This window comes from Pelophylax lessonae (assembly GCF_965119305.1).
Source record: "Pelophylax lessonae genome assembly, chromosome: 12".
Lineage (NCBI taxonomy): Eukaryota > Metazoa > Chordata > Amphibia > Anura > Ranidae > Pelophylax > Pelophylax lessonae.
In genome coordinates this window covers 206643236-206669526 of record NC_138779.1, presented here as the reverse complement: position 1 = coordinate 206669526, position 26291 = coordinate 206643236, and the positions used below count along the sequence as shown (strand labels likewise).

The window sequence follows — 26291 nt, the reverse complement described above, 5'->3', positions numbered from 1 at the left end:
GGGGGGGGGGGGCATTGGTGTATCACACCAGTTCAAAAAATTGGCCAGTGAGTTTGGCGCTGTGTGTACCAGACTTCACTCAGCAAACGAGGCAATATTGTTGCATGACACAAATACACTTGAAAAAGTTTACTCAGATAACACCCCACTTCAATATGTGGTATTGGGGGGCCACAGGTTTATCACACCAGTTCAACAAATAATTGGCCAGTAACTGCTGTCACTGTGTGTAGCACTGTTTACACAGCAAGAGGCCAAATTTTTGCAGGACTAAAATACAATCTTAGAAAATTATACTGTTAAATAACACCTCACTTCAATATGTGGCATTGGGGGGGCCATTGGTGTATCACACCAGTTCAAAAAATTGGCAAGTAAGTTTGGCGCTGTGTGTACCAGACTTCACTCAGCAAACGAGGCAATATTGTTGCATGACACAAATACACTTGTAAAAGTATACTCAGATAACACCCCACTTCAATATGTGGTATTGGGGGGGGGGGGGGCAATTGGTCTATCACACCAGTTATAATACATTATAAGTGCTTTTCTCACTGTGTGTAGTGTTGCTGCAGAAACGCTCAGTCTCACCACCGCACCTGTCACAATGCTGCACAGTGCACAATAATAGTACTAATCCACTATAATATGCTTTCTACAAAGTATATTATACCATGGATTACTGAGTAGATATGGACCCCTTATGTATTTATACATGGTGATCATATCCCCCCTTAATCTCCTCTTCTCAAGAGAGAATAAATTCAGTTCCTCTAATCTTTCCTCATAGCTGAGCTCCTCCATGCCTCTTATCAGTTTGGTTGCCCTTCTCTGCACTTTCTCCAGTTCCCCGATATCCTTTTTAAGAACTGGTGCCCAAAACTGAGCTGCGTATTCCAGATGAGGTCTCACTAATGATTTGTACAGGGGCAAAATGATATCTCTCTCTCTGGTGTCCATGCCTCTCCTAATAAAAGAAAGGACTTTGCTTGCTTTGGAAACCACAGCTTGGCATTGCATGCTATAAGCTTAGGATCTACCAGAACACCCAGATCCTTCTCCGCTATGGATTCCCCCAGATCCTTCTCCGCTATGGATTTCCCCAGATCCTTCTCCGCTATGGATTTCCCCAGATCCTTCTCCGCTATGGATTCCCCCAGTTCTACTCCCCCCAGTATGTATGATGGATGCATATTGTTAGCACCCAAGTGCATAACTTTACATTTATTAACATTAAACCTCATTTGCCACATAGTTGCCCAATGAAACAGTGCATTGAGGTCGGCTTGTAAGTTTGAGACATCCTGTAAGGATGTTATTCCACGGCAAAGCTTGGTGTCATCTGCAAAGACTGAAAAAGTACTTTTAATCCCAGACCCGATATCATTTATAAAGACATTTATAAGTAAGGGTCCCAACACTGAACCTTGGGGTACACCACTGATAACCTTACAAGCCCACCTCAGAATGCAAAGCCTTACCTGTTCATTGCTATAGATCGCGTAGCTTTGTTCCCCTGACACATGAGATGAATATCTGAAATCAGAACATGATATTACAGAGAGATAACAGTGACCAGTTAGGGAATTCATATTATCTTATGATTATATAATATTATTATTATATTCATATGGGGAATACATCAAGTGCATCTGAGTTTTTTTTTTTAATTTAAAATATACAGTAACTAAAGGCAAAACTTTTTTTGGATATTTTTTGCGCTATAAACAAAAAAAAAAGTAGCAATTCTGGTAAAAAAAAAAACTGCTTTACTTACCACTTGCTGACTGCTCACAGTATATTTACTGCGGCGGTCAGCCCCTCACAGGCAGAGCGACGTAGGTCTACGTCGCTAGCCTGTGAGGCTCTGGGGAGCGAGCGCGCGCCGCCGGAGGCGCGCTCCCGCGCGGTCACGGACACCCCCGCGCGTGTGACCGGCGGGCCCGATGTCCGCCGGTCACTCAGCGATCGTCGGGGGAGAGGGAGAAAGTCAGGCGGCTAGTGTAAACAAGCCGCCTGTCATTCTCCCCGGTGTAGAAACGATTATCATACGGTTCTACTATGTAGGACAGTTGATCATTGTTCCTACAGCTCAAGCCACAGCCAATCACAGTAGAAAGCACGCCCCTAGGGACACACACACAGCCCCTCCCTCTCCAATAAAGTTAACCCCTTCACTGCCAGTATAATTTTACAGTAACAGTGCATATGTATAGCACTGATTACTGTAGAAATGTCCCTGGTAACCCCAAAAGTGTAAAAAATGTCAGTCAAGGGTCCGATCTGTCCGCCCCAATGTCGTAGTACTGCAAAAAAAATTGCAGATCGCCGCCATTACGCGTTAAAAAAAAAAAACAACAAAAATGACAAAAATCTTTCCCTTTGTTAGTAAACGCGATAACTTTTGCGCAAACCAATCAAAATACGCTTTTTGCGATTTTTTTTACCAAACATATGTAGCATAAAACAAATTGGCCGAAAATGTTAAAAAATTTTGATTTTTACATTTTTTTGGGGGGGAATTTCATATAAAAAAATGTGAAAAATATTGTTATTTTTGCAAAATTGACGATGTTTTTTTGTTTATAGCGCATGATCAAAAAATTGCACAGGTGACCAAATACCACCAAAAGAAAGCTCTGTTTGTGGGAAAAAAAGGACGTCAAATTCGTTTAGGTACAGCGTCGCACGACTGCGCAATCGTCCGTTAAAGTCACGCAGTGCCGAATCGCAAAATACCCCCTGGTCTTTAAGCAGCCAAATCCTCCGGGGCTTAAGTGGCTAAATTCTCAAGCCGTGTTGTCAGCCTTGCCCTGATCTTTTGCATGAGTCCTTCCTCTCTCCTCATCTCCATATCATGAGGGAAAAGGTGTTCTGTAGTTCAGCAAAGGAAAATGTTTGCAAAGTTGATAACACTGCTTGAAGTTTCAGTGCAGCAGAGGCAGCATTGTCAGCTTTTACAGAAAATTACAGTGGGTGCAGATTGAAAAGGAAAAGTAATTTTTATTAACATTCAATTAAAATATGGCTTGTGTAGCAATTGTGCTATATTATTATTTTTATTTTTTTTCATATGCTATATTTTTACCCTTTTAAAAAGAACAATTAACCTTTTTTGTGCAGTAATAAAGAGGTTGTGGTGGGAAAATGGTCCACGGTTACAAATTGCCCCACTTGCTAAAATGTGGTTTTTTTATAGCAATTTCTTTTTTTTTTTTTTAATACACTGCAGGATGCTGGATTCCTGGTTGAGCTTCCTAAGAATCTTCCTAAGAATCCAATGCAAAGAAAAGTATGGTAAGAGAAACTCACGGTGATCGCAGGGACCTTGGATGGACCTTTGGATTAACATGGATGTTTCCATACTGGTGTTCTTGCACTAATGTTTCATCTCGGTCTCTTATGTTCTGAATATAATAAAAATTAGATGAATTAAACAACGTTTTAGATAATGTGCACATAAATTATATTCACTATATATGCTAAGGGGTTGATTTAGTAAGGCCCCTTTCACACGGGCGCACCGCCCAACGGAGTCCGTTCTACTCAGCGGGGGATCGATCCGCCAATCCCCGCTGAGCAGGCGGATGACAGCTCCGTCTCCGCTCTGTGTGCGGAGATGGAGCTGTCAGATCCCCGCTGTCCTCCATGGGGAGATCGGATGAGAACGGACTGCCTGTTCAGTTCCCGTCTTATTTCATTTTCACAAGAACAGATGTTCTCATTGAAAGATTTCCCCTCACCTCTTGTTCTCCTGACATTTCTAAAACGTAGGATTTCCTATCATGCTCTGTCTTGGTGACAGTGGACACCAGGACAAATAGAGAGGGTACATTTCCCTAGCTGGGGCACAGACAGCATAAAAAATAAAAAAACTTGGTAGAGGATTTAAACCCCTCCACACAATATCTAAAATGATACATACATTTTAAAGCCCATGTCTTCAGAAAATATGGTTCACTCGACAGCCCCTGAAAATGAAAAAGCATCTCCAACTACTAAGCTTACCCAGCCAACTATTGATCACTGCTCCTCTTCTGGGTTGACCAGTGCCCAATGCCATTCAACCCAGTTCCTATCAGCCCAGGGCATAAAGGCTCTGTCCCAGTCCTGAATTTAAAATAAGGAATGATGCAGGGGAGGGGACATCCGAGTCATTACATTGCATTGTTCTCGGAAGCATTTAGGATCTGACTACTGTTGGAAGGAAGAACAAGGCAAAGATAGACTATGACATCATTGGACACTGAGGAATGATCCACTGGAGAATGGGGATACCTGGTAAAGCTCAGATCTGTGCTTTCACTCCAAAAAAAAAAAACTGGATTTTTGTAAGAACTTACCGTAAAATCCTTTTCTCTGAAGACCATTGACAGACGCAGCAGCAATGCTTCTTTTCCCTTGTAGATGGCGCATAACCCAAGGATAAAGAAGCATTGCTGCTGCGTCTGTCAATGGACGATAGAGAAAACTGGATTTTTGTAAGAACCTACCGTAAAATCCTTTTCTCTGAAGTCCATTGACAGATGCAGCAGCAATGCTTCTTTAGCCTTGGGTTATGCGCCATCTACAAGGGTAAAGAAGCATTGCTGCTGCGTCTGTCAATGGACGATAGAGAAAACTGGATTTTTGTAAAAACTTACTGTCAAATCCTTTTTTCTGAAGTCCATTGACAGATGCAACAGCAATGCTTCTTTACCCTTGGGTCATGCGCCATCTACAAGGATAAAGAAGCATTGCTGCTGCGTCTGTAAATGGATGATAAAGAAACAATGTTTCAAGAAACCTTTTTAAGGCAAGCAATGAATAACTACTCACCGGAAAATGAGAAGGGATTTGGCCATGGATTGGAGATAACTGAGCAGTTGGCTTTCTTTTTCGTCTACAGAAAGGAGGAAACAGATACAGACAGTAAAACTTAATCCAATTCATAATGACAAAAAAAAAGAGATGACATTAATAATTCATAGACATCAGTTTGGCCAAGTCAGCTTGAACTTCTCTTGTTTTAGGAACTTGCATTTTTCCTGTACACCAAATGCTCACTATCTTGACTTGATTCTTCATATGGGGGGGGGGGGGGGATTCACAACTGCTTTTTGCTGAACTCTTTTAATTATTCACTCCTCTGCCAGGTTGACACCACTTTCTCTGTCTGGATTAGGGAATAGAGGGCTGTCATCACCCCAACTTCAGCATGATAATTGGAAAATGAAGGAGCAGCAACATACTGTCAGCATGTTTCCATTCAGCACATGTGGATGCAGCAGAGCCTGATTTCCTAGCTCCTCCCTTTCCCAGTCTAAGGCTGCAGTGCGGGTATGACAGAAGGCTAATTTCAAGGTGGATTTGGGTATTTACCCTAACTAAACATAAAATATATTTTATTATTTGTAAAGGAATTCAAAGCAAAATTAAATTGTATTTTTTTATCTTCCTTCAACTTTAATGTGTGTATGTTTCAGGGACAAAGGACAATACAACTTTCCAAAACATAAAAGCTTTTAGACTTTGTTTACGGTAAAAATAGGTGCTTAAGGCGCATTTTTATTGTGAGCACACTGCAGGATTTTGGGGTTAAAATGGGCCTTTATTCAATGCAAAACCAGCTGAGAACAACGAAAGAGGAAGTCATCCATAGGTATGAGATGGCACTCCTTCCAACCAGTTGTTATCAATTATTTCAGGTCATTTAACCTTGATGGACTAGTGAGCCCCCAAAATGTGTCAAACACTTCTAGGACTCTCATTTTGGAAATATTAAATCCACTGGACCTAATAATCTTGGTTGGCACTCTCAATTCATTCAAACACAGCTACACCAGTCTAGGTCGGTGGGTCAGCACTCACTGCGGCATATAACGTGGATACAATGATACCATAAGTGAGAAAGGACGGTACAAATGAATGGCAGTTAAAAACATTAAAAGGTATTATTAATCTAAAACCCTAAACCTGTGCATAAACGTAGTGCCGAGGTAAGCAATCGTCCAGGGCAAAATGAGATGTGAAATCTCTAGTAGAGATGATTGGAAGTAATGTCCACAGGAAGAACAGGGTGGGCAACCGGCAGGTCCTATGCGAGGTGTAGGATCCCTCCTAACAGATATACAAAAAGAAATAACGGTGCCAGGTCATACCAAGAAGTGATAAAACCAGTGCTTTATTACTGAACACTTACATAAAAAGGAGCAAAGATCAATGTGATGACAAGCAACATCCGGAGGCGTGAAATCCCCAAAGGTTGATGGACTGGAGGTCTACGTGGGACACGTGGTGCCAGCACCAACTGTGCTGCCTAAGACCAGGCTCTGACGAAGGAGGTTGATCCTCGGAAACTACGTTGTGGCCCGCCCTCTCCACTGTTCACTTTTTGTCCCTCGCCGGTATCCATGGAGGAACCGGCAGTGGAAGGTGACGTCATCGCCGGCTTCCGACACCGTGTTGCTGATGCCTTTGGGGGAGGTGTGGACGGACACTGCCAGGGGCAGACTGGCAACTTTCAGCCCAGGGGGCAAGTACAATCCAGAGGCCCATGGTGCAGCGACTCGGCCCCACTCTCCCTCTTCCCGTGCTCCTCCTGACCCCCATTCCAGGCTGAAGCTCCGCTCCAGGTACTCTGTTCTCATTGGCTGAATCCGGGTTCCCAACCTGGCCAGCAGGAGACGATTTGGGGGAGCTGGGACAGCTCGGTTGGGGCTGGCCAGGGGAGGAGAGTCAAGTAGTGCCTCTGCTCAGACACAGTTTACACCATCCATGCTGGGGAGGGAGGCCTGCCCTCTGTCCTTGTCTTCATCCTGTACTTAGTAGGTCAGTGACGTACTTCTCTTCACCAGTAATCCTTTAGGCATGTCTGTGCAGCCTTTTTACAGGACATTAGAGTGGCCCAGGGGGCAATTGCCCCCCTCCCCCTTGGCCCAGTCCTCCCCTGGACACTGCCCCTTGTGTTACACCATTCTCTGCTTCTGGTCTTAGGCAGCACAGTCGGTGCTGGCACCACAGGTCCCGCGTCACCCTCCAGTCCACCAACCCTTAGGGATTTCACACCTCCTGATGTTGCTTTTCATCACATCAATCTTTGCTCCTTTTTATGTAAGTGTTCAGTAATAAAGCACTGGTTTTATCACTTCCTGGTATGACCTAGCGCCCTTAGTTCTTTTTGCACTCTCAATTCATTGACTGTCATTATAACTAAAACTAGCTTGCATCAAGAATGGTCTATGGTTTCCTTGGGTGAGTTTTCTGCTTACCTTGTATAAAAGAAGACAATCATTACAAGGAAAAGCAGAAGGATGACTCCAGCCAAAACCCCCAGGATCAGAGGTAAATTAGGACTGTCTTCAATACCAGCCGGGGCTAGGCAGAAAAAAAATGGCGAGAACTTTAGTAGGTACAACAAATGCTCATACAAGTCCTGAGTAATGTAACATAGAATATAGGACAGCGAAAACCAAAAATCTAGCAAACTGGAGAGGATATCTGGGGGGTTATTCAGAAATTGGGGTGACCTCCATTACAAGTTCAAGGTAGAGGAACCTACAGTTGTGAAGTAGTATGTAGTAGCATGTGTAGGAGCAAAGGGGGGCCTAAAAGGGGGAAAAAAGATCCTGTGTCCCTTCAAAAGTATAAATGAATGAGCAGCTGCAGCAGCTGGTCTGTTTATTCTATGCTCATTCATAAGTACCAGAGTTGTATAAAGTACTCGAAAACCCATACTTGAGTAAAAGTACAAGTGCTCGATCAAAAAGTGACTTGAGTAGAAGTGGAAGTGCTCGATCAAAAAGTGACTTAAGTAGAAGTACTAAAGTATTCAACATTTTTTGTACTTAAGTATTGCAAGTAGTTTTTTTAAAAAACTTTGCTACTCAAGTACTGAAAGTAAAAGTACCAGTAGTTTTGAAAAAAAAATTGCTACTCAAGTACTGAAAGTAAAAGTACAAGTACTGTGCTATGTAGTTATTAAAGAAAGAAGTCAAAAGTTTGAACATCATATTGTTTTTTATTATATCAAATGCAGCTTTTATTTATAGATACAGTAGCATTTATTTTTGTATGTGCTGATAATACACATGTTTTGAGCTTCATGAAACCTGCCATCTATTGGCAGTGGTAATTTTTATAATTGTAACGAGTAACTATGCAGCACAAAAAAAAAATATCGGAGTAGAAGTATTGAAATCATTGAAAAAATGTAGTGAAGTAAAAGTGGAAGTAGGAGAAAAAAATTCTACTCTAGGAAAGTGCAGATACCGCCTTTCGGTATGTCATGCCTCCAGCATAAGGAAATAATTAATTCTATTGGAACTTGTAATACCAATCTTGTCCACAGGATGCCACTGTGACATAGATTGTTATACAGCACTTTATGGTATTTCCTGTTTTCTATTGCTGGATATTAGTTCCACCCCTCTCTGAGAGAATCTCCATTTTAGATCACCTTGTGACACAGCCAGACAGCATCTGAGGTTCCTGTGGGAAGATTCCTGAACCCCTCTCGGAAGCATCACTGGTGTGCCTATGAACTGTTGGTTATATACTCAATGCATATACTGTTTATGTTTGTATACTGATTATATGCCTTTATATGTTTTTTTACAGTTTCACCTCTATTCACAATCCTATTCGCATATCCATTCTGACTTGTAACCTGTTCATGTGACCACTATTCTATCTCTGGAATAAAGCCTTAAGTTACAAAAGGACTGGTTATTGCAGGATTAAAGGTTTAGCTGTATGTTGAGCTGCACATGCCTGGGGCATACGTGTAGTGAGAACAGAACACGGTACTTAAGTACAGTAGTGAAGTAGTTCTACTTAGTTACTATACATCTCTGATAAGTACTGATCTCTCTCCTTCTTCTGTTGTAAGGGAAAGGGAAGGGATCAGCAGTGTACATATACATAGTATCATGTAATTGCTGCAATGACCAATCACAGTGATCATATGGTACCCAGCCCCTTGAATTGACTGGGTCCAGTGAGGGGAGTTTAATAAGACTGGAGCAGCCAGAATCTGGAGCAGTTGTGCAGTGCAACCAATCAGCATCTATCTTCCATTTATCAAAGCTTAACTAAACAAGCTGATAGAATCTGGATCAGTTGTGCTTAGTAAACTGACTTCAGCCATAGTAAGTTCCCCCCAGTGTCAGAAAATCTTGTCACTGGTGGCAACTTCCTGGTGACAGGAAGCAAACTAGATACACATCGACTTTCACACAGCGCTTCCTCCTTGGCCAAATGAGCAAGTCGTCCCTGGCAAATTATATTCTGTAGCATTTCTGTCAGCAGAGGAGAAGTATGCAAGTACAGTATGTGCTCTGCATAGTGATCTTGTCAAAGACAAGTATGCAAGGTCTCTAAGCCTCGGGCTGAAATACGTAGGTGATTTTAACCGGTTCCGCACCGGCCACCGCATATATACTTCGGCAGGCTGGCCCTCCTGCGCGAACCAATGTAGGGCTATGTCGGTCGCTCGCCTGCAGCTAGGCAGCGGGGACTCCGATGCATGGGGCCGGCGGCTCGATTGCCATCTGACACCCGTGATCGTTCCCCACTGACAGAGAAGAACCGTTGGCTGTTGTAAACAAACCTGACCGTTCTTCTCCCTGGAATGATCACAGAGCTCCTGTGATCCTTCTATATAGGATCACAGGTCTCTATGGTCATTTCACAAGCCCCGCCCCCTTACAGTTATAATCATTCCCCTAGGCTCACATTTAACCCCTTGATCACCCACAGTGTTAACCCCTTCCCTGCCGGTGTCATTATTACAGTAACAGTGCATACTTTTAGCACTGATTATTGTAGTAATGTCACTGGTCACCCCCCCCCCCCAAAAAAAAAATGTCAGTTAGGGTTTCAATCTGTCCACTGCAATGTCGCAGTCCTGCTAAAAATCGCAGATCGCCGCCGTTTGTTTTTAGCAATAAAAACAAACAATGAAAATGACATAAATCTTTCCCGTAGTTAGTAGATAACTTTTGCGCAAACCAATTAAAATATGCTTATTGCGATTTTTTACCAAAAATATGTAGCAGAAAACAAATTGGCCTAAAATGTTAAAAAATTTTGATTTTTAAATTTTTTATTTTTTTTGGGAATGTTATATAGCAGAATGTGAAAAATATAGTTATTTTTTTTTCCAGAATTGTAGCTCTTTTTTTTGTTTATAGCGCAAAAAATAAAAATCGCACAGGTGATCAAATACCACCAAAAAAAAAAGTTCTATTTATGGGAAAAAAAGGACATCAATTTTATTTGGGTACAGCGTCGCACAACCTCGCAATTGTCCATTAAAATAACGCAGTGCTGAATCGCAAAATAAAGGGGGAAAATATTCGGGTCCAGAAGCAGTTAAGAACAGGATCGACAGGATTGCTAGTGTGCCTTGGGCGGAACATTTTTTTTTGCAGGTAGGGACATAAGGACATGACTGTAAAAATTAAAAGGATTTCCTTAAAAGTGTTAATAAAAGAAAAATAATTTTGTTTCTGACCTTTAAAATTCAGCTCTGCAGAGGTGGAGCTTCCAACTGAGTTGTGAGCAATGCAGGAGTATGAGCCAGAATTATCTTCATCGCTGTCTAATTCCAGGATCTGTTCAGTTTTATTTACCAGGACATTTCCATCCTTCATCCAGGTGTAATGAGTCACACTGGGGCTGCTACTTGTAAAATTGCACTTTAGCTCAGTGGCTCCCTCTGTTGGGTGATGCTCAACAACTTGAACTCCAGTAGCAGCATCTACAAAACACAGAAAATATGTTGTAAAATAATATATTATGATCTTGTGGTTTGTCTTTATTACAGATGAGTAGGATATACATACATAGGACAGGTATCTGTGTTGGTGGAGATTCTCCTCTTCCAAAAATATTTATTGCAGCACAAGTATAGGGTTCTGTGTCTTTGCTGACATTCTGTACTGTGATCTCCTGACCTTGAGATCCTAATTTAATTTTGCTATTCCCACGGTACCATTCATATGTGTGTGGGGGAGGGTTAGATCTGCTGGAGCACGTCAACATCACATCACTACCCTCCAAAATCTTTTCCTCTTGGGGTAAGCTGACCATCACATTGTTTGGTGCATCTGGTGAAGAAGAGAATATATTTCGCTTAAAGAGCGATTCACTAGCAACTGTTATTTCAGTTTTTTTTCTAGTTGATGAGTTGCATGAAATATTAACTTCCGGTATCTGTCAAGGCCTTAACCTTGTTAGCGGTATTGCCGAGCGTGGCTCGGGGTTAAATTTCAGAGCCAAAAGCGGTAACCCCGAGCCACACTCGGGGTATCGCCAGAAGCATCGCTGGATCCTGTAAAAGAGGTTACTTACCTTGTCACCGGGATCCAGCGATGTGTCTCGGCGGTGTCTCGCGGCGGATCTTCCTCCCGATCCTCTCCTTCCCCCCGGCTTCCGTCTCCTGCGACGTGACGTTCGCAGGGGGGGTGGAACCGGCGGCAAATTCAAATGTAAAAATGCACCAAGCACACTGATACCATTCAAAATTAAAAAAAAATCACATTAGTTTACCCCCCCAGTGCCCTTTCCTGCAGTTTTACTGTACTTTTTATGTATATATATATATATATATATATATATATATATATATATATATATATATATATATATGTATATATATATATATATATATATATATATATACATATATATAATATAATATATATAATAAATGTATACAGTTGGTTTGGGCTGCTCATTCACAAGAATTACATGCAAAATAATGGTACCGCGTTCAGCACCTAAAATCCAAAAGAATCATACCGCCAGGGAGGTTAAAGTGATTCTGTCATGAGGGAAGTATGGAAGCCACCATTGCTGGTCTCCTCCTGAAAATGCTAGTTGTCTGGCTGTGTCTCACTTAAGCACCCTTGAATCACAGACCCAGAACAAGCATGATTTAAAGTGGAGTTCCGGCCTGAAAAAAATAAATTAGATAAAAATACCCCCGGGACAGTCAGGGCTAGTGCCTTTCAGCAATGATAGCCTCTAAACTGTCCCCGGGTTCACTTACCTTGAAAATTTCTTGTCCAGCACTGCCATCTCAGATGTGGGCAGCTGAAGCCAGGGCGCCTTCTTCGGTGTCCTCTTCGGTCCCAGAATGCCCTGCACCGGCCCCGCTCGTCAGTTCCAGCGCAGTCGCGCCATCCCTGCACTGCTTCTGGGCATGCACAGAAGCTGTTTAGCAGGGAATGACGCGCCTGCGCCAGAACTGGCGAGCGGGGCTGGTGCAGTGCATTGATTCCTGGGAGCGATGACGTTCAGCTCCCAGGAGTCAACGCAAGCAGGAAGTGACGGCGGCGGCCGTGTCCGCAGAGGGAGAAAGAGGAAGTAAGGAAAGTATATTTTCTTTAAAAACAAGGTAAGTGAATAAAAAAAAAAAATAATTATCCAATTGTTTTACAGGTAATTTAAAGCAGACAGTGAAAAAAAATTTCAGGGTGGAACTCCACTTTAAATCAGCTTCATTAAAATGTCAGACCTCATAATTTTTGTGCTTGTTCCAGGTTAGCTACTCAGGCAGCATTGAAGCCAAAGCTTTAATTTGACAGTTAGGAACTTGCATTTCTGTAGCACTGCCCCCTTGAGGACTGCGGAATTCTTCACCTTTTTGGGTCCCTCTGGGCTACCATTAGCAACTGCATGCACAACTTTACTTTCCAGCTCAGTCAATGAACAGTCTAGGGGTTTTGGTTGTTTTTGTTGTTTTATTATAAATAGGGATTGGAGAAGGGAAGAGTGGGATACTCCGGAACTTGAACTAGTCACAATTCTGAGGACTTCTATCTGAGGATGCAGCCAGGCCACAGTTTCCCTTGCTACTAGATGAATTGTTGATACTGAGTCTCTGAACAAAAGACTTGGTTGCACACTATCTTTGGGGTACTCGCCTTGCACCCACTTTCACTCCAGCAGCTGACACCCGTCCTCTGACTTCTCTACTCTGGGGTGGCCCCCTTCCTGGTCAGGCCCTTAGACATGATACCCTTTACTCACGATACTGTTTTTCTAGGTTCTCCAGTGTCTCAACCCCTCTAGTCAGCTCTTCTGGACCTCTGGGTTCAGCTCCTGCCCTCTGGCTCACCAGGCCAACTGCCTGTGACCATACACCAACTGCTGCAGAAAAGGAGGCAGCCACCACCCTCTTTCCGGGACTCTGCTCACCAGTAAAAGAAGCACATGTGCTCCTGGCTTTTATACCACACCCCAGAATGCACTGAGACAGCAGTCTGTGCCAATCACTGGGGCTTTATCAAAGCCTGTGTACCCATTGGTCAGATTTTCTCCACTGTCCAATATGCCTCCCTATTGGACCAGTGTGAAACACTCCCCTAGACCAGAGGAATCACACACACAAGGTGTGATATCACTTTTGCTTTTCTTTAGCTCTTAGTTTTCAGAGCTGAGAACCCAACTCCAGGTGGTTCTCAGTGAAGGGTTTTGGAGCCAAAAACAAGCGTAATTATAAAGAGACCTCACACACTATCTGACCCTTAATTTATTTCTTAGCCCACCTATTATTGCTGAGTATGATATACATACATTGTACAGGTATCTGTGTTGGTGGTGATTCTCCTCTCCCAACAGTATTTATTGCAGTACAAGTATAGGGTTCCGTGTCTTTGTTGGCATTTTGTACTTTGATTCTCTGTTCTTGATGTCTTAATCTAAGTTTGCTATTCCCACGGGACCATTCATATCTGTGTGGAGGAGGGTTAGATCTGCTGGAACAAATTAACCACTTGCCGACCGCTTACTTTATATATACGACGGCAGAGTGGCTCCTACAGGCAAAACCACGTATCGGTACGTTGGTCGCCTGGTGACAGCTAGGGGGCGAGAGTGCGCCGGCAGCGGCACGCTACCGCACCCGATCAACAATTGACAGCTGACAGTCCTTCTCTCTCAGCGGGGAACGATTACAGGTGTCAGGCGGCAATGGGAGCCACCTGACCCGTGCATCTGCTTCCCCGCTGAGAGAGAAGTCAGATGTCAATTGTCACCCCCCCTTCCGCCGTAGATATACTGCGGCAGGCTAGCTACACCGCCGTACGTTCGCAGGAGCGCTCCTGTGGGCGGGCGCGCTTGGCCCTTTTTTAGCCGGCAGGGCAGCTGATCCGTGGGGCCGGCAGCTGTGATTGCCGCCGGGCACCAATGATCACTCCCTGCTAAGAGAGAAGGACGGTCAGCTGTTGTAAACACAGCTGACCGTTCTTCTCCCTGAAATGATCACAGAGCTCATGTGATCCTTCTATATAGGATCACAGGTCTCTATGGTCATCTCAGAAGCCACGCCCCCCCCAAAGGTACAATCACTCCCCTAGGGTTACATTTAACCCCTTGATCACCTATACTGTTAACCCCTTCCCAGCCAGTGTCATTATTACAGTAACAGTGTATATTTTTACTGATTACTGTAGTAATGTCACTGTTACCCCCAAAAGTGTCAAAAATGTCAGTTAAGGGTCCGATCTGTCCGTAGCAATGTCGCAGTCCCGCAAAAAATCGCAGATCGCCGCCATTACTAGTAAAAAAAAAAAATGACATAAATCTTTCCCTTAGTTTGTAGACACGATAACTTTTGCGCAAACCAATCAATATACACTTATTGTAATTTTTTTTTACCAAAAATATGTAGCAGAATACAAATTGGCCTAAAATGATGAAGAAATTTGATTTTAATTTTTTTTTTTTATTGAAAATGTTATATAGCAGAAAGTAAAAAAATATATATATTTTTTTCTGAATTGCCGCTCTTTTTTTTTTTATAGCCCAAAAAATAAAAACCACAGAGGTGATCAAATACCACCAAAAGAAAGCTCTATTTGTGGGAAAAAAGGAATACATTTTATTTGGGTACAGCGTCGCACAACTGCCCAATTGTCAGTTAAGGTAACACAGTGTCTTATCGCAAAAAATGGCCTGGTTCTTAACCACTTGCCGACCCCCCCACAGTATATTTACTGCGGCAGTCAGCCCCTCCTGGGCAAAGTGACGTAGTACTACGTCGCTCGCCCAGGAGCCTGCAGGGGGCGAGCGCACGCCATCGGAGGCACGCTCCCACCCCCGCTCGTTCCTGCACATCCCCGCCGGTCACTCGCGATCTCCCGCTGGAGATGGAGAAAGGCAGGCGACTAATGTAAACAAAGCCGTCTGTCATTCTCCCTGATGTAAGAACAGAGATCATACGATCCTGCTATGTAGGATCGTATGTCTCTGTGCTTACATCACTAGCCACACCCCTTTACAGTAAGAAGCATGCCCCTAGGGACACAATTAACCCCTTGATCACTAATAAAATTAACCCCTTCCCTGCCAGTGTCATTTTTACAGTAACAGTGCATATGTATAGCACTGATTACTGTAGTAATGTCACTGGTAACCCCAAAAGTGTCAAAATGTCAGTCAAGGGTCCGATCTGTCCATCGCAATGTCGCAGTTCCGCAAAAAAACAAATTGCAGATCGCCGCCATTACTAGTTAAAAAAAAAAAACAATAAAAATGACAAAAATCTTTCCCTTAGTTAGTAAACGCAATAACTTTTGTGCAAACCAATCAAAATATGCTTATTGTGATTTTTTTTTACCAAAAATATGTAGCAGAAAACAAATTGTCCTAAAATGTTAAAAAATTTAGATTTTTACATTTTTTGGGGGGGAATTTCATATAAAAAAATGTGAAAAATATTGTTATTTTTTTTAAATTTTCGCAATTTTTTGTTTATAGCGCAAAAAGTAAAAATCGCACAGGTGATCAAATACCACCAAAAGAAAGCCCTGTTTGTGGAAAAAAAAGGATGTCAATTTCATTTGGGTACAGCGTCGCACGACCGAGCAATTGTCTGTTAAAGTCACGCAGTGCCAAATCGCAAAATACCCCCTGGTCTTTGAGCAGCCAAATCCTCCGGGGCTTAAGTGGTTAAGGGGGTAAAACCTTCCGGTCCAGAAGTGGTTATACCAGCGATGTGCACAAGAGCAGCGGCTTTCCTGGGTCTCTTTCTCCTCATTGGCTGAGACAGAAGTGGGAGCCATTGGCTACTGTTAATCACAGCCAATGAGGCAGGCCTGAGCCATGCTTTGAGTGGGAATGGATGCACAGAGCAGCAGATTGTGAGCCCCCATAATAAACTGCTTGCTATAGAGGCACTTGGCTCTCGGGCTGCAGTTTGGAAACCCCTGCTTTAATCCGACCTTAACTGTGTCCAGACTATGCACACTAAAATATTAGAGAACTGCCTGCCCTCTAATATAACAGTATGTGTTTCTAAGCTGTTAAAAATGGACTGATCTGCTTTCTCCCCCCCTCCGGTGACACATTTGGCACCTTTCGGGGGGGGGGGGGGACCTGTTTTAGACAGGTATCCTTCCCCACTTCCGGTAGCCAGCGCCATGGTGCCGTCCCTTAAAAGTTCAGCCCCCCTCCTCCTTCCCCCACGTCGGGCCAATTAGAAAGCGCAGTATGCTTCATGCATGCAGAGTAGGGAAATGGCGGTTAAGCCTTTCCCTTATGACGAATGTCGGCGACAGCATCTGACAGCTGAACCGAAAATCGGCTGGGGTACCGACATCGCGGGCTCCCTGGACAGGTAAGTTTCTATATATTAAAGTCAGCAGATACAGTATTTGTAGCTGCTGACTTTTCATTTTTTTTTCCCTAGGCTGGAACGCCTCTTTAAAGTTGACCTCACCCAAAGCAAGTCCCTTAACTCAACCGTAAAACTCCACTTATTTTATCCAAATCATAGCCTAAGCCTGAATCCATAACACTAAGTGCTATACTTATAAAGGAGTGAATCCGACATTCACTAAACATTCTCTGCTGTCAAATCTTCTAGGTGCGCGTGTTGTAAATGACAATGATTACATGACCAGTGCCCCTAAGTAACTCTTTAAAATCTGAATGTATGGGGTTCAATAACTGGGAAATTTCTTCTAAATTTTTATTGACTGTAATACATACATCTGATGGTCAGTGTTGCTGCACTTTGTGATGTTCCCCCATTATGATAAGTTGCTGTGCACTGAATTCGTGTTTTGTCATCTTCATGTGAAGGAATATATCTGATTGTTAATATTTCTCTCCAGTTTCCTCCAGATAGATCTACATATCCTCTCCCGGCTTGGCCAGGTTTGTTCAACCTTAGAGAAGGTGGATTGGAGCCACACGTGTGCTCTACAATGCATACAACATTTTCAGGACGTCCTTCAACCATTTCTCCAGTTGCAAGAAGTCCCGGTGGGTTTGGAGTATCTGAAAAATGTTATGGTTATGGTTAGGTTCATAAAGTGAGGTTAATTCTTTCAGTTCAGATTCAAAGTATAGAAAAGTGACCTGCAAAACATTTGGAACTCCTGACTTCCTCAGTTACTTACCGATTCCTTGTTATACTGCCCCTCCAAGTCTGCATTAGCCCTCCATAATATCATTTTATTTGCTTTTGCTTACATTAGACCTAATTCACAAAGCTATCACACCAAGATATGTAATCTTATTTTCCAAAAAGTGACAGTTATTTTCAGAAGAAATAAGAAAATGACAGTTACATGGCTGAAAATAGAGAGCCTCAGACTAGTGTTAGAGCTTTGTGAACTGAGTCTATTACATATTTTTATTATGTTTCCTTGCTTGACAGCTCTCCCCATGTAACACATAAACAGAAGGTAATGTCTAGGAATAGAACAACTGTGCAAGCATTTTATATGGAGGATTCATTAAAGTACAGTACAATAACTACTTGGAGACAGGGCTTTTTCTGACACTTTGTTTACATGTAACAATCAGTTTTTTTTTTTTGCTAGAAAATTACTTAGAACCCCCAAACATTATAATTTTTTTAAAGCAGAGGCCTTAGATAATAAATTGGTGGGATTTGCAATTTTTTTTATGTCACACGGTATATGCACAGCAGTTTTTGGAACGCAAGTTTTTGGGAAAAAACACACTTTTTTTACATTTTATTGCAAAAAAATACAATACATAATATATATGCAACGGAACCACAACCCACACTGTGTTTTTTAGCTTCCATCAGAATACCGCTTCCTCCAGTCTGAACATAGATATCAGATATTCTAGCCGCCCCCCATACAAAACTAGACGGAACTTAGCTTGTATAGAACTGGGACCTTTACTGAACAAACTCACACCAAATATATACCTCACAGGAGTACACCCCCCTCCTGATCAGATTATCCCACCAGGTGCCTGATTACATTATCCTATGCAGATGAAATTGTGTACAGAAATATAATTAACCTGAACTATTTATCTAGTCATCTGGACAGAAACAAAAGGTGTGTAAATCAGCATAATCAACAATGTGTGGAAGACAGGTGGTTGAGATAATATTAGCATCTGCTATGAGTCTGGCTGTGTGAAGCAATCTCTTATTGGCAATAGGCAGCTAGGCCTTAACATGAATCCTAGGTCTAGAGTCCCAGAGTCTTCATATGTTCCTTTGGATATATTGTTGACAGATATTACTGTCACATTTGAGTAATCCAAACCATATTCTCAGGGTCCATTAAGTAGGCATCCATCATTTCCTTGGTCACCCTGTGTCCCTAATAGACACAGGGTGACTTACACATAAGAGGGGCCTTGGGAGCTGAGACAGGGATTTCTCTACCTCTCAAAGGTAAGCTGAGTTCCATGGGCCCCCCAACTAAAGTAACTTCGGTCACAATACATAACCCAATTTATTGTATAATATAAAAGATGATGTTACGTCGAGTAAATAGATACCAAACATGTAACGCTTTAGAATTGCGCATGCCCATGCAGCAGCCACAAATTACATATATTTTACTATCCATAGGCGATGCTTTAAAAGCCTTAACAGGTTACCACTTTAGATTTACAGAGGAGTTCTGATACTAGAATTACTGCCCATTTTCATGGTGATACCTCACATGTGGGATGATCGCTGTTTTCATGCATGCGGAACCGACGCATGTGTTCTCCTTTGCAGGTGAACACGGGGGCGGGGCACTTTAATTTTTTTCTTTATTTTAATTTTTTTTTTTTTTACACTGTTGCTTTATATATTTTTTTTTTTATCACTTTTATTGTTCTCACATGGAATGTAAACATCCTTCTGACAGCAATAGAGATGTGCCAGGTAATCTTTATGGAGGGATCTGGGACCAATAAGATCCAAAATCCCTCCTCTGCACTTAAAAGCATTCAAAACACCAAGATCAGTGTTTTTGAATGCTTTTAATTTTTTTTTTTTTTTAAAAAGGTGCTGATGACCATTGGTGTGCGTAGCCTATTGCCTTAGCATGTGCACCCCAGAGCACAAACACACATGCGTGTATATCAGCAGAACAGTGGACTGTGTTAGTAGTTTTAATATTTTTTTCAATTTTGTTTAATAATTATTTTTTTCAATATTTTTTTATTATTATTTTTTCAATCTTTTTTAGGTGCCCCACTGTGGGGGGGGGGCTTTTGGTGAAATATCAAGGGTCAAAACAGACCCCTGATGTCTCACTTTTGAGACAGAGAAAGGGATTGAGGACAGAGCTTCCCCAGTTCCTTTCTTTGCAGCCTTAAGCTGGATACACACTATACAACTTTTGTTGTTAGATTTCCTTTAGATTTACCTTTTCTATGTAATGCAAGGGCCGGCCTGATTGCATACAAATTGAAAGTGTTTAGGTTTGACCTCATATTGTATGGTTTTGGTAAGTCTGAAGGAAAAAATCTAAAGAAAATTGTATAGTGTGTATGGCCCTTTAGCTACACTGCACAGTGAACTAATGGGAAGTGCTCTGTGCTGAGTGGCTTCCTGTTCATTCACAAAGTTAAGCATACTATAGTTTAGTATGCTTCAGTTAGGAATGAACACAGGAGAGACTGGTACAGATCAATCACTGTATTACTTCAGAAACGGAAGGGGCCGGTAAATTTAATATTTATCTGCCTCTTTCCCCACTCTCCACCCTGAAACATGCCCACAGCAGCTGGCAGGAGAGGAGGGATGATGGCAGCACTGCAAGGGGGAGACGGGGCGCCAGGAAGCAGGAGAAATTGGCTCTGCACAGGATGATTAGGGTGTGCCAAGGCACACCTGGCACACCCTGTGTGCATGCCTATGTCATCCGGGAAAATCATAAGTGATGTCAGGTCATCGCTTCCGGCTTACCATAGTAAATACCCTATCAAAGACGATCCTGGTTTTGTTTGGGTGTCAAACTAGCTGGCGAATGCTCCGACTGGTAGCTTGGATCTCCCGGAGGTACAGGAGAACCATGGGCGTCTGCAGAACTTTTTTCAGGGGGGGGGCAACATTTTAACCACTTAAGCCCCGGAAGATTTTACCCCCTTCCTGACCAGGGGGTATTTTGCGTTTCGACACTGCGTGACTTTAACGGACAATTGCACAGTCATGCAACATTGTACCCAAATGAAATTGACATCCTTTTTTTCCCATAAACAGAGCTTTCTTTTGGTGGTATTTGATCACCTGTGCAATTTTTACTTTTTGCGCTATAAACAAAAAAAGAGCGACAAATTTGCAAAAATAGCAATATTTTTCACATTTTTATATATGAAATTCCCCCCAAAAAATGTAAAAATCAGAATTTTTTAACATTTTTGGCCAATTTATTTTCTGCTACATATGTTTGGTAAATAAAAAAAACGCAAAAAGCGTATTTTGATTGGTTTGCGCAAAAGTTATTGCATTTACTAACTAAGGGAAAGATTTATGTCATTTTTGTTGTTTTCTTTTTTTAACGAGTAATGGCGGCGATCTGCGATTTTTTTTGCGGGACTGCGACATTGCGGCGGACAGATCGGACCCTTGACTGACATTTTTGACACTTTTGGGGGGACCAGTGACATTACTACAGTAATCAGTGCTATACATATGCACTGTTACTGTAAAAATGACACTGGCAGGGAAGGGGTTAACTTTATTGGAGAAGGAGGGGTTAAGTGTGTCCCTAGGGGCGTGATTCTAACTGTGCAGAGATGTGGCTGTTCATGTAACAGCAGAGATCTACGATCCTACATAGCAGGATCGTATGATCTCTGCTGTTACACAAGGGAGAGTGACAGACGGCTTTGTTTACACTAGCCGCCTGCCTTTCTCCCTCTGTAACTGACGATCGCGAGTGACGTCGAGTCCGCCGGTCACACGCGGGGATCAGAGCGAGTGAGCGGGGGCGGGAGAGCCTCCGGTGGCGCGCGCTCGCCCCCTATTGGCTCTCAGGCGAGTGGCGTACGTCACTTTGCCTGGCCGGGGCTGACCGCCGCAGTATATGTACTTGCGGCGGTCGGCAACCGGTTAAGGTCACCCATGCTCCGCCCCTTTTTCAACAATGTCATGAAGGGGAGGGGCTTATTCCGTATACTTATTTTGAGTATTCATTTTTAAAGAGCAAACAGGAGCATTTATTTTTAAAGCAATTGTTAACCTAAAAAAAAAAATTGATCCTGTTCCCTTAAAGCATGTTATACAACACAGTGCTTGTGCTGTGTAATTTGGCCCCTTCTATCACCTAAAATACCTGGCTGATCCTGCCTGGCTATGTCCTCCCCTCTGTAAACTGACCACGGTATACCATGGCGACTAAGCCCCCACACTGTGGTCAGTTTACGTGCCTCCTTCATCCATAGCTCTCCTGTCCGCTCTCCTCTCTGGTAAAGAATGGCTTATTTTTTTAAAAAACACAGACTCTGGGGCAAACAGGATTATTAAAAAGACCAGACAGGATGGTATAAAGTTGCTTAACAATCACTTGAAAGGGGGAAGTAAGCGGTGATCGGTGCTATGAAAACCGGTAAAGAACGGCTTATTTTTTTAAAACACAGACACAGGGGCACACAGGATTATTAAACAGATAAGACAAGATGATGTAAAGTGGCTTAACAACCACTTTAAAGGGGAAGTTGAGATTCCGGGGGGGGGGGGGGGCACTTGCCCTTCCTTGATCCCCCCTTGCAGGCCCCGTGGTGCCTGGGGAGGAAGCTCAGTAATTCTGAGCCTGTGATTTTATTATTTTCAGTATTACTGAGGTGTACTCAGTACAGAGTACATAGACATCGAGGCTCATTGTCGACCCCACCATGACACCATGCCGTCTGGGTAAAGGATCTTAATAAGCCTCGTTGCCGCTAAAGCCCTGCTGGTCATTGTACTGTTACCACTCTCTTCTCATTTATCTGGGGGGGGTCCAAAATTCTAGTATACCCAAATTAATTTTTGTGCCCCCCTTATAAAGATTTGATCAGTTCCTGTGTCTATGACCACTTCAGTTGCTACAGAAACTGAAATAAAATTTCATCAAAGATTCTAACACTTCTAAAAATAGAACTAAAAGAATGTCTATGTTTAAATCAAAATAGCTTACATATATAAAAACTAGTATAACATATGGCAACTTACAATCCAATACACTGAACTGTGCTGCCATAGGCAGCCTGCCCACTACCGCCATACAGAAATTTTTACCTGTGACACGAAACTGTAGAGTCCTCCGACCTTGTTTTGTCCAGGCATTTGTGTCCTGATCTTCTGCTATTCCTGGGAAATATTCTTTCCCACCATCATCTTTTCTCACAGGGTTTATCCTCAGTGAACAGCTATAACTCCCAGGTACGAGTGAGGTTCTGACTCTGTAATCCATTAATACTGAAGAACTTCTTTGACTGTTAAAAATCTGAGGATATCCTCTACGTTGATTTAAATACCAAACAGTACTGGATGTCGTAGATCTCTCAGGAGGGTAGAACGTACAGGGAATCTCCACACAGGATCCAATTAATCCAACAATTTCGGTAGGGAACTCCCATCTCTGACACACAAGTCCTGGCCAAAGACGTGAAAATATATGTTCATTTTTTTTTTTTGTTATAGTTATCAGGTTTTCTCAAAATATGAATCTAGTTTACCTTGAAAAAGGGTAAGGAGCAGAATCTTCTTTGTGATGCTCATTCTGTGCTGGTCACCAAAGTCGTTCAATCAAGGATGCAACTGTAAAATATTATATATGGTACACTTTATTTTGTGACAAAACAAAAAATCATTAGGGTCTTGTAGCAGGGTAACTGTGTAAAATGGTGGTTTACGTCAGGTTTTATGGGTAACAAGCACACTAATGGCTCAGGTGAGTGCTGGGTTTATGTTAGAGACAGAGTTGAGCTCAGGGCCCCGTCCACCTGAGGAGGTCAGTGTGTGTGAAGGGAGAGTTGTATAAAGTACTCGAAACCCATACTTGAGTAAAAGTACAAGTGCTCGATCAAAAAGTGACTTGAGTAGAAGTGGAAGTGCTCAATCAAAAAGTGACTTGAGTAGAAGTACTAAAGTGTTCAACATTTTTTGTACTTAAGTATTGCAAGTAGTTTTTTTTTTAAATTTAAAAAAGTACTGAAAGTAAAAGTACCAGTAGTTTTGAAAAAAAAATGCTACTCAAGTACTGAAAGTAAAAGTACAAGTACTGTGTTATGTAGTTATTAAAGAAAGAAGCCAAAAGTTTGAACATCATATTGTTTTTTATTATTTCAAATGCAGCTTTTACTTATACATACAGTAACATTTATTTACGTATGCGCTGATAATACACATGTTTTGAGCTTCATGAAACCTGCCATCTACTGTTCTGGCAGTGGTAATTTTTATAATTGTAACGAGTAACTATGCAGCACAAAAAAAGAATATCGGAGTAGAAGTATTGAAATCATTGAAAAAATGTAGTGAAGTAAAAGTGGAAGTAGGAGAAAAAAATTCTACTCTAGGAAAGTACAGATACCGCCTTTCTGTACATAAGTACAGTAGTGAAGTAGTTCTACTTAGTTACTTTACATCTCTGGTGAAGGGAGAGGTGTTGCTATGCACCATGCTGTCCAGGCTGGGATAGACCAAGGCCCGAGTCTGAGAGAGAGTCGAGGAAGGACAGAGCAGCTTAGGGAGCTGTGAGGAATGACTCAGAGCTGAAGTGCAGCATCTGTGCATGAACACTGGGGCGTGTTTGACGGTCAGGAGGACCACTGTGGTACTAAACAGAGCAGTAAAGCTGTCACAAGAGAGCTAGGAAGCTGAATAATATGTTTTTTTGCATTGATGGTGAGAACCCCCTGTGTTGGAAGACATAGCTTTATGAATTTTGACTTTCTTTTAAATAAAAGTGAGCAGGAAAGCCCTAAAATCTGGTGTGGAGTAAAGTTACTGTTTTGGCACTATCTTTAACCACATAACGACCGACCGCCGCAGTTTTACTCCTGGGCAAAGCGATGTTATGTTCCGTCGATCGCTCAGGAGACTCTAGAGGCCGAGTGCGCGACGCCGGCGGTGCGCTCCCGCCCTCGCTCGTTAGTTGGGGAGCCAGCGCGTGTGACCGGCGGCTCCAATGGCCGCCGGCCACTCGCGATCTCCTGCAGCAGAGAGAGAAGGAGAGACGGCTGATGTAAACACAGCTGTCTGTCATTCTCCCTGAAGTGATCACAGAGGCTATGTGATCCTGCTATATAGGATCGCATGTCTCTATGCTTACTTCACAAGCCACGCCCCCTGACAGTTAGAATCATGCCGCTAGGGACACATTTAACCAACTGATCACCAGTAATGTTAACCCCTTCCCTGCCAGTGTCATTTTAACAGCATATTTTTAGCACTGATTACTGTAGTAATGTCACTGGTACCCCCAAAAGTGTCAAAAATGTCAGTTAGGGGTCTGATCTGTCCGCCGAAATGTCGCAGTCCCACAAAAAAAAAAATTGCAGATCGCCGCCATTACTAGTAAAAAAAAGAACAATAAAAATGACATAAATCTTTCCCGTAGTTAGTAAACGCAATAACTTTTGCGCAAACCAATCAAAAGACGCTTATCGCGATTTTTTTTTTTACCAAAAATATGTAGCAGAAAACAAATTGGCCTGAAATGTTAAAAAATTTAGATTTTTGAGAATTTCATATAAAAGAATGTGAAAAATATTGTAATTGTTTCAAAATTGTCGCTCTTTTTTTGTTTATAGCGCAAAAAATAAAAATCGCACAGGTGATCCAATATCACCAAAAGAAAGCTCTGTTTATGGGAAAAAAAGGACATCAATTTCGTTTTAGTACAGCGTCGCACGACCGCGCAATTGTCCGTTAAAGTAATGCAGTGCCGAATCGCAAAATAGGGCCTGGTCATTCAGCAAGTAAATTCTCCGGGGCTAAAGTGGTTAAGCTAAGAAACCCAAACCTGTCAAAGTCTGCAAAGATTATGCTAAAACGGAAGTGAAGGCAGCAAATACTTACCTTCCCTCTAACGGTCCTGTCCCTCCCCAGCGCCGGCATCTTCTCCTGTGTGCTGATATCTGGCCATCTTCATTGACTGACGCGGGATGACGTCACTCCTGCATATGCAGGGGGTGTCATTCAGGCACACATAGTTTGGGTTGGCCGCTGTAAGCGGAGATGCCCATGTGGGGGGATTACTGAGAGCGAGCATTTAGGTATATTTAACTGCAGAAGAGACATTGTATGTTTCTTTTACGAAAAAAAAAAAAACCTGTCTGATCCCAGTGAATAACAGCAGAACTTTAGTTCCACTTCAATTCATTTATTTAGGTTCCTATCCAAAAATGTGTCTTCAACACCAGGCCTTTAAAGCAAATAAATATCCAAGGTACAATAAAGGCATTTATACTCCATGGCAAAGTGTTTACATGGAATTTGTAGGGATTTTGTATATATATATATAAATCTTTGTATGGTCAAGGCTGAGAAATAAAATGTAAAAATTAAAAAAAAAATATTGGATGTTTTATATGGGCTGAAGAAGAGGAAGGATCAGGATAGGGAGGGGGGGGGGGGGGTTCAACAGGCCCCGCCTACACAATCACCCGCAAGACTAAAAATGCAAATTATTGATAAGGCGATATTTATTGGTACAGCAGTGCAAGGCTAATGACAGCTTCCAAGTTGGGTGGCTGGGTCTGGTGAGCACACACACGGATGGGAGTCAGACTCCACTGTCTTGTGTGTGCCTGTTCACGTGGAGGCGAACAGGAATTCCTGCAGCTGTGGGCTCCCCCTTCACGGCCCAAATGGCCTGACAGCAGTGCAGGGCCGACAGGCGCTTGCCACCTGCTAAGTTTGACGGCGGGATGCACACGGGAATCGGGACTATTGCTTGGCTGGGGCTGGGTCACTGGGCAGATGGGGCCCCCCCTAGCAAGTGGGGCCCCCGGGCAACTTCCCAGCGCGTCCATTTGTTAAGATGGCCCTAAGTGTATGTACGGGCAAAATAAAAAAAAAAACAATCTGCATATCTCCC

General features: G+C 42.6%; 2 protein-coding genes across 2 annotated transcripts in view; both read right to left on the bottom strand.

Moving 5' to 3' along the window:
* LOC309569003 (B-cell receptor CD22-like) overlaps positions 1–26291 on the bottom strand; it is a gene marked incomplete at both ends in the record, with an annotated part of 263576 nt that overhangs the window by 1504 nt on the left and 235781 nt on the right. The window contains 4 exons of the mRNA XM_082274764.1: positions 1482–1536; positions 3313–3407; positions 4819–4882; positions 7251–7356. Of these exons, the coding sequence (XP_082130890.1) occupies positions 1482–1536; positions 3313–3407; positions 4819–4882; positions 7251–7356 (320 nt within the window). The remainder of the gene's footprint in view (positions 1–1481; positions 1537–3312; positions 3408–4818; positions 4883–7250; positions 7357–26291) is intronic.
* LOC309568345 (myelin-associated glycoprotein-like) lies at positions 7404–23008 on the bottom strand (the record flags this gene model as incomplete). The annotated part of the gene is made up of 6 exons (XM_082274008.1): positions 22924–23008; positions 22484–22840; positions 16981–17271; positions 10827–11090; positions 10496–10741; positions 7404–7414 (listed from the first exon to the last, which is right to left on the bottom strand). The coding sequence occupies exons 1-6, from the start codon at positions 22964–22966 to the stop codon at positions 7404–7406; spliced, it is 1212 nt and encodes a 403-aa protein (XP_082130134.1). The 5' UTR covers positions 22967–23008.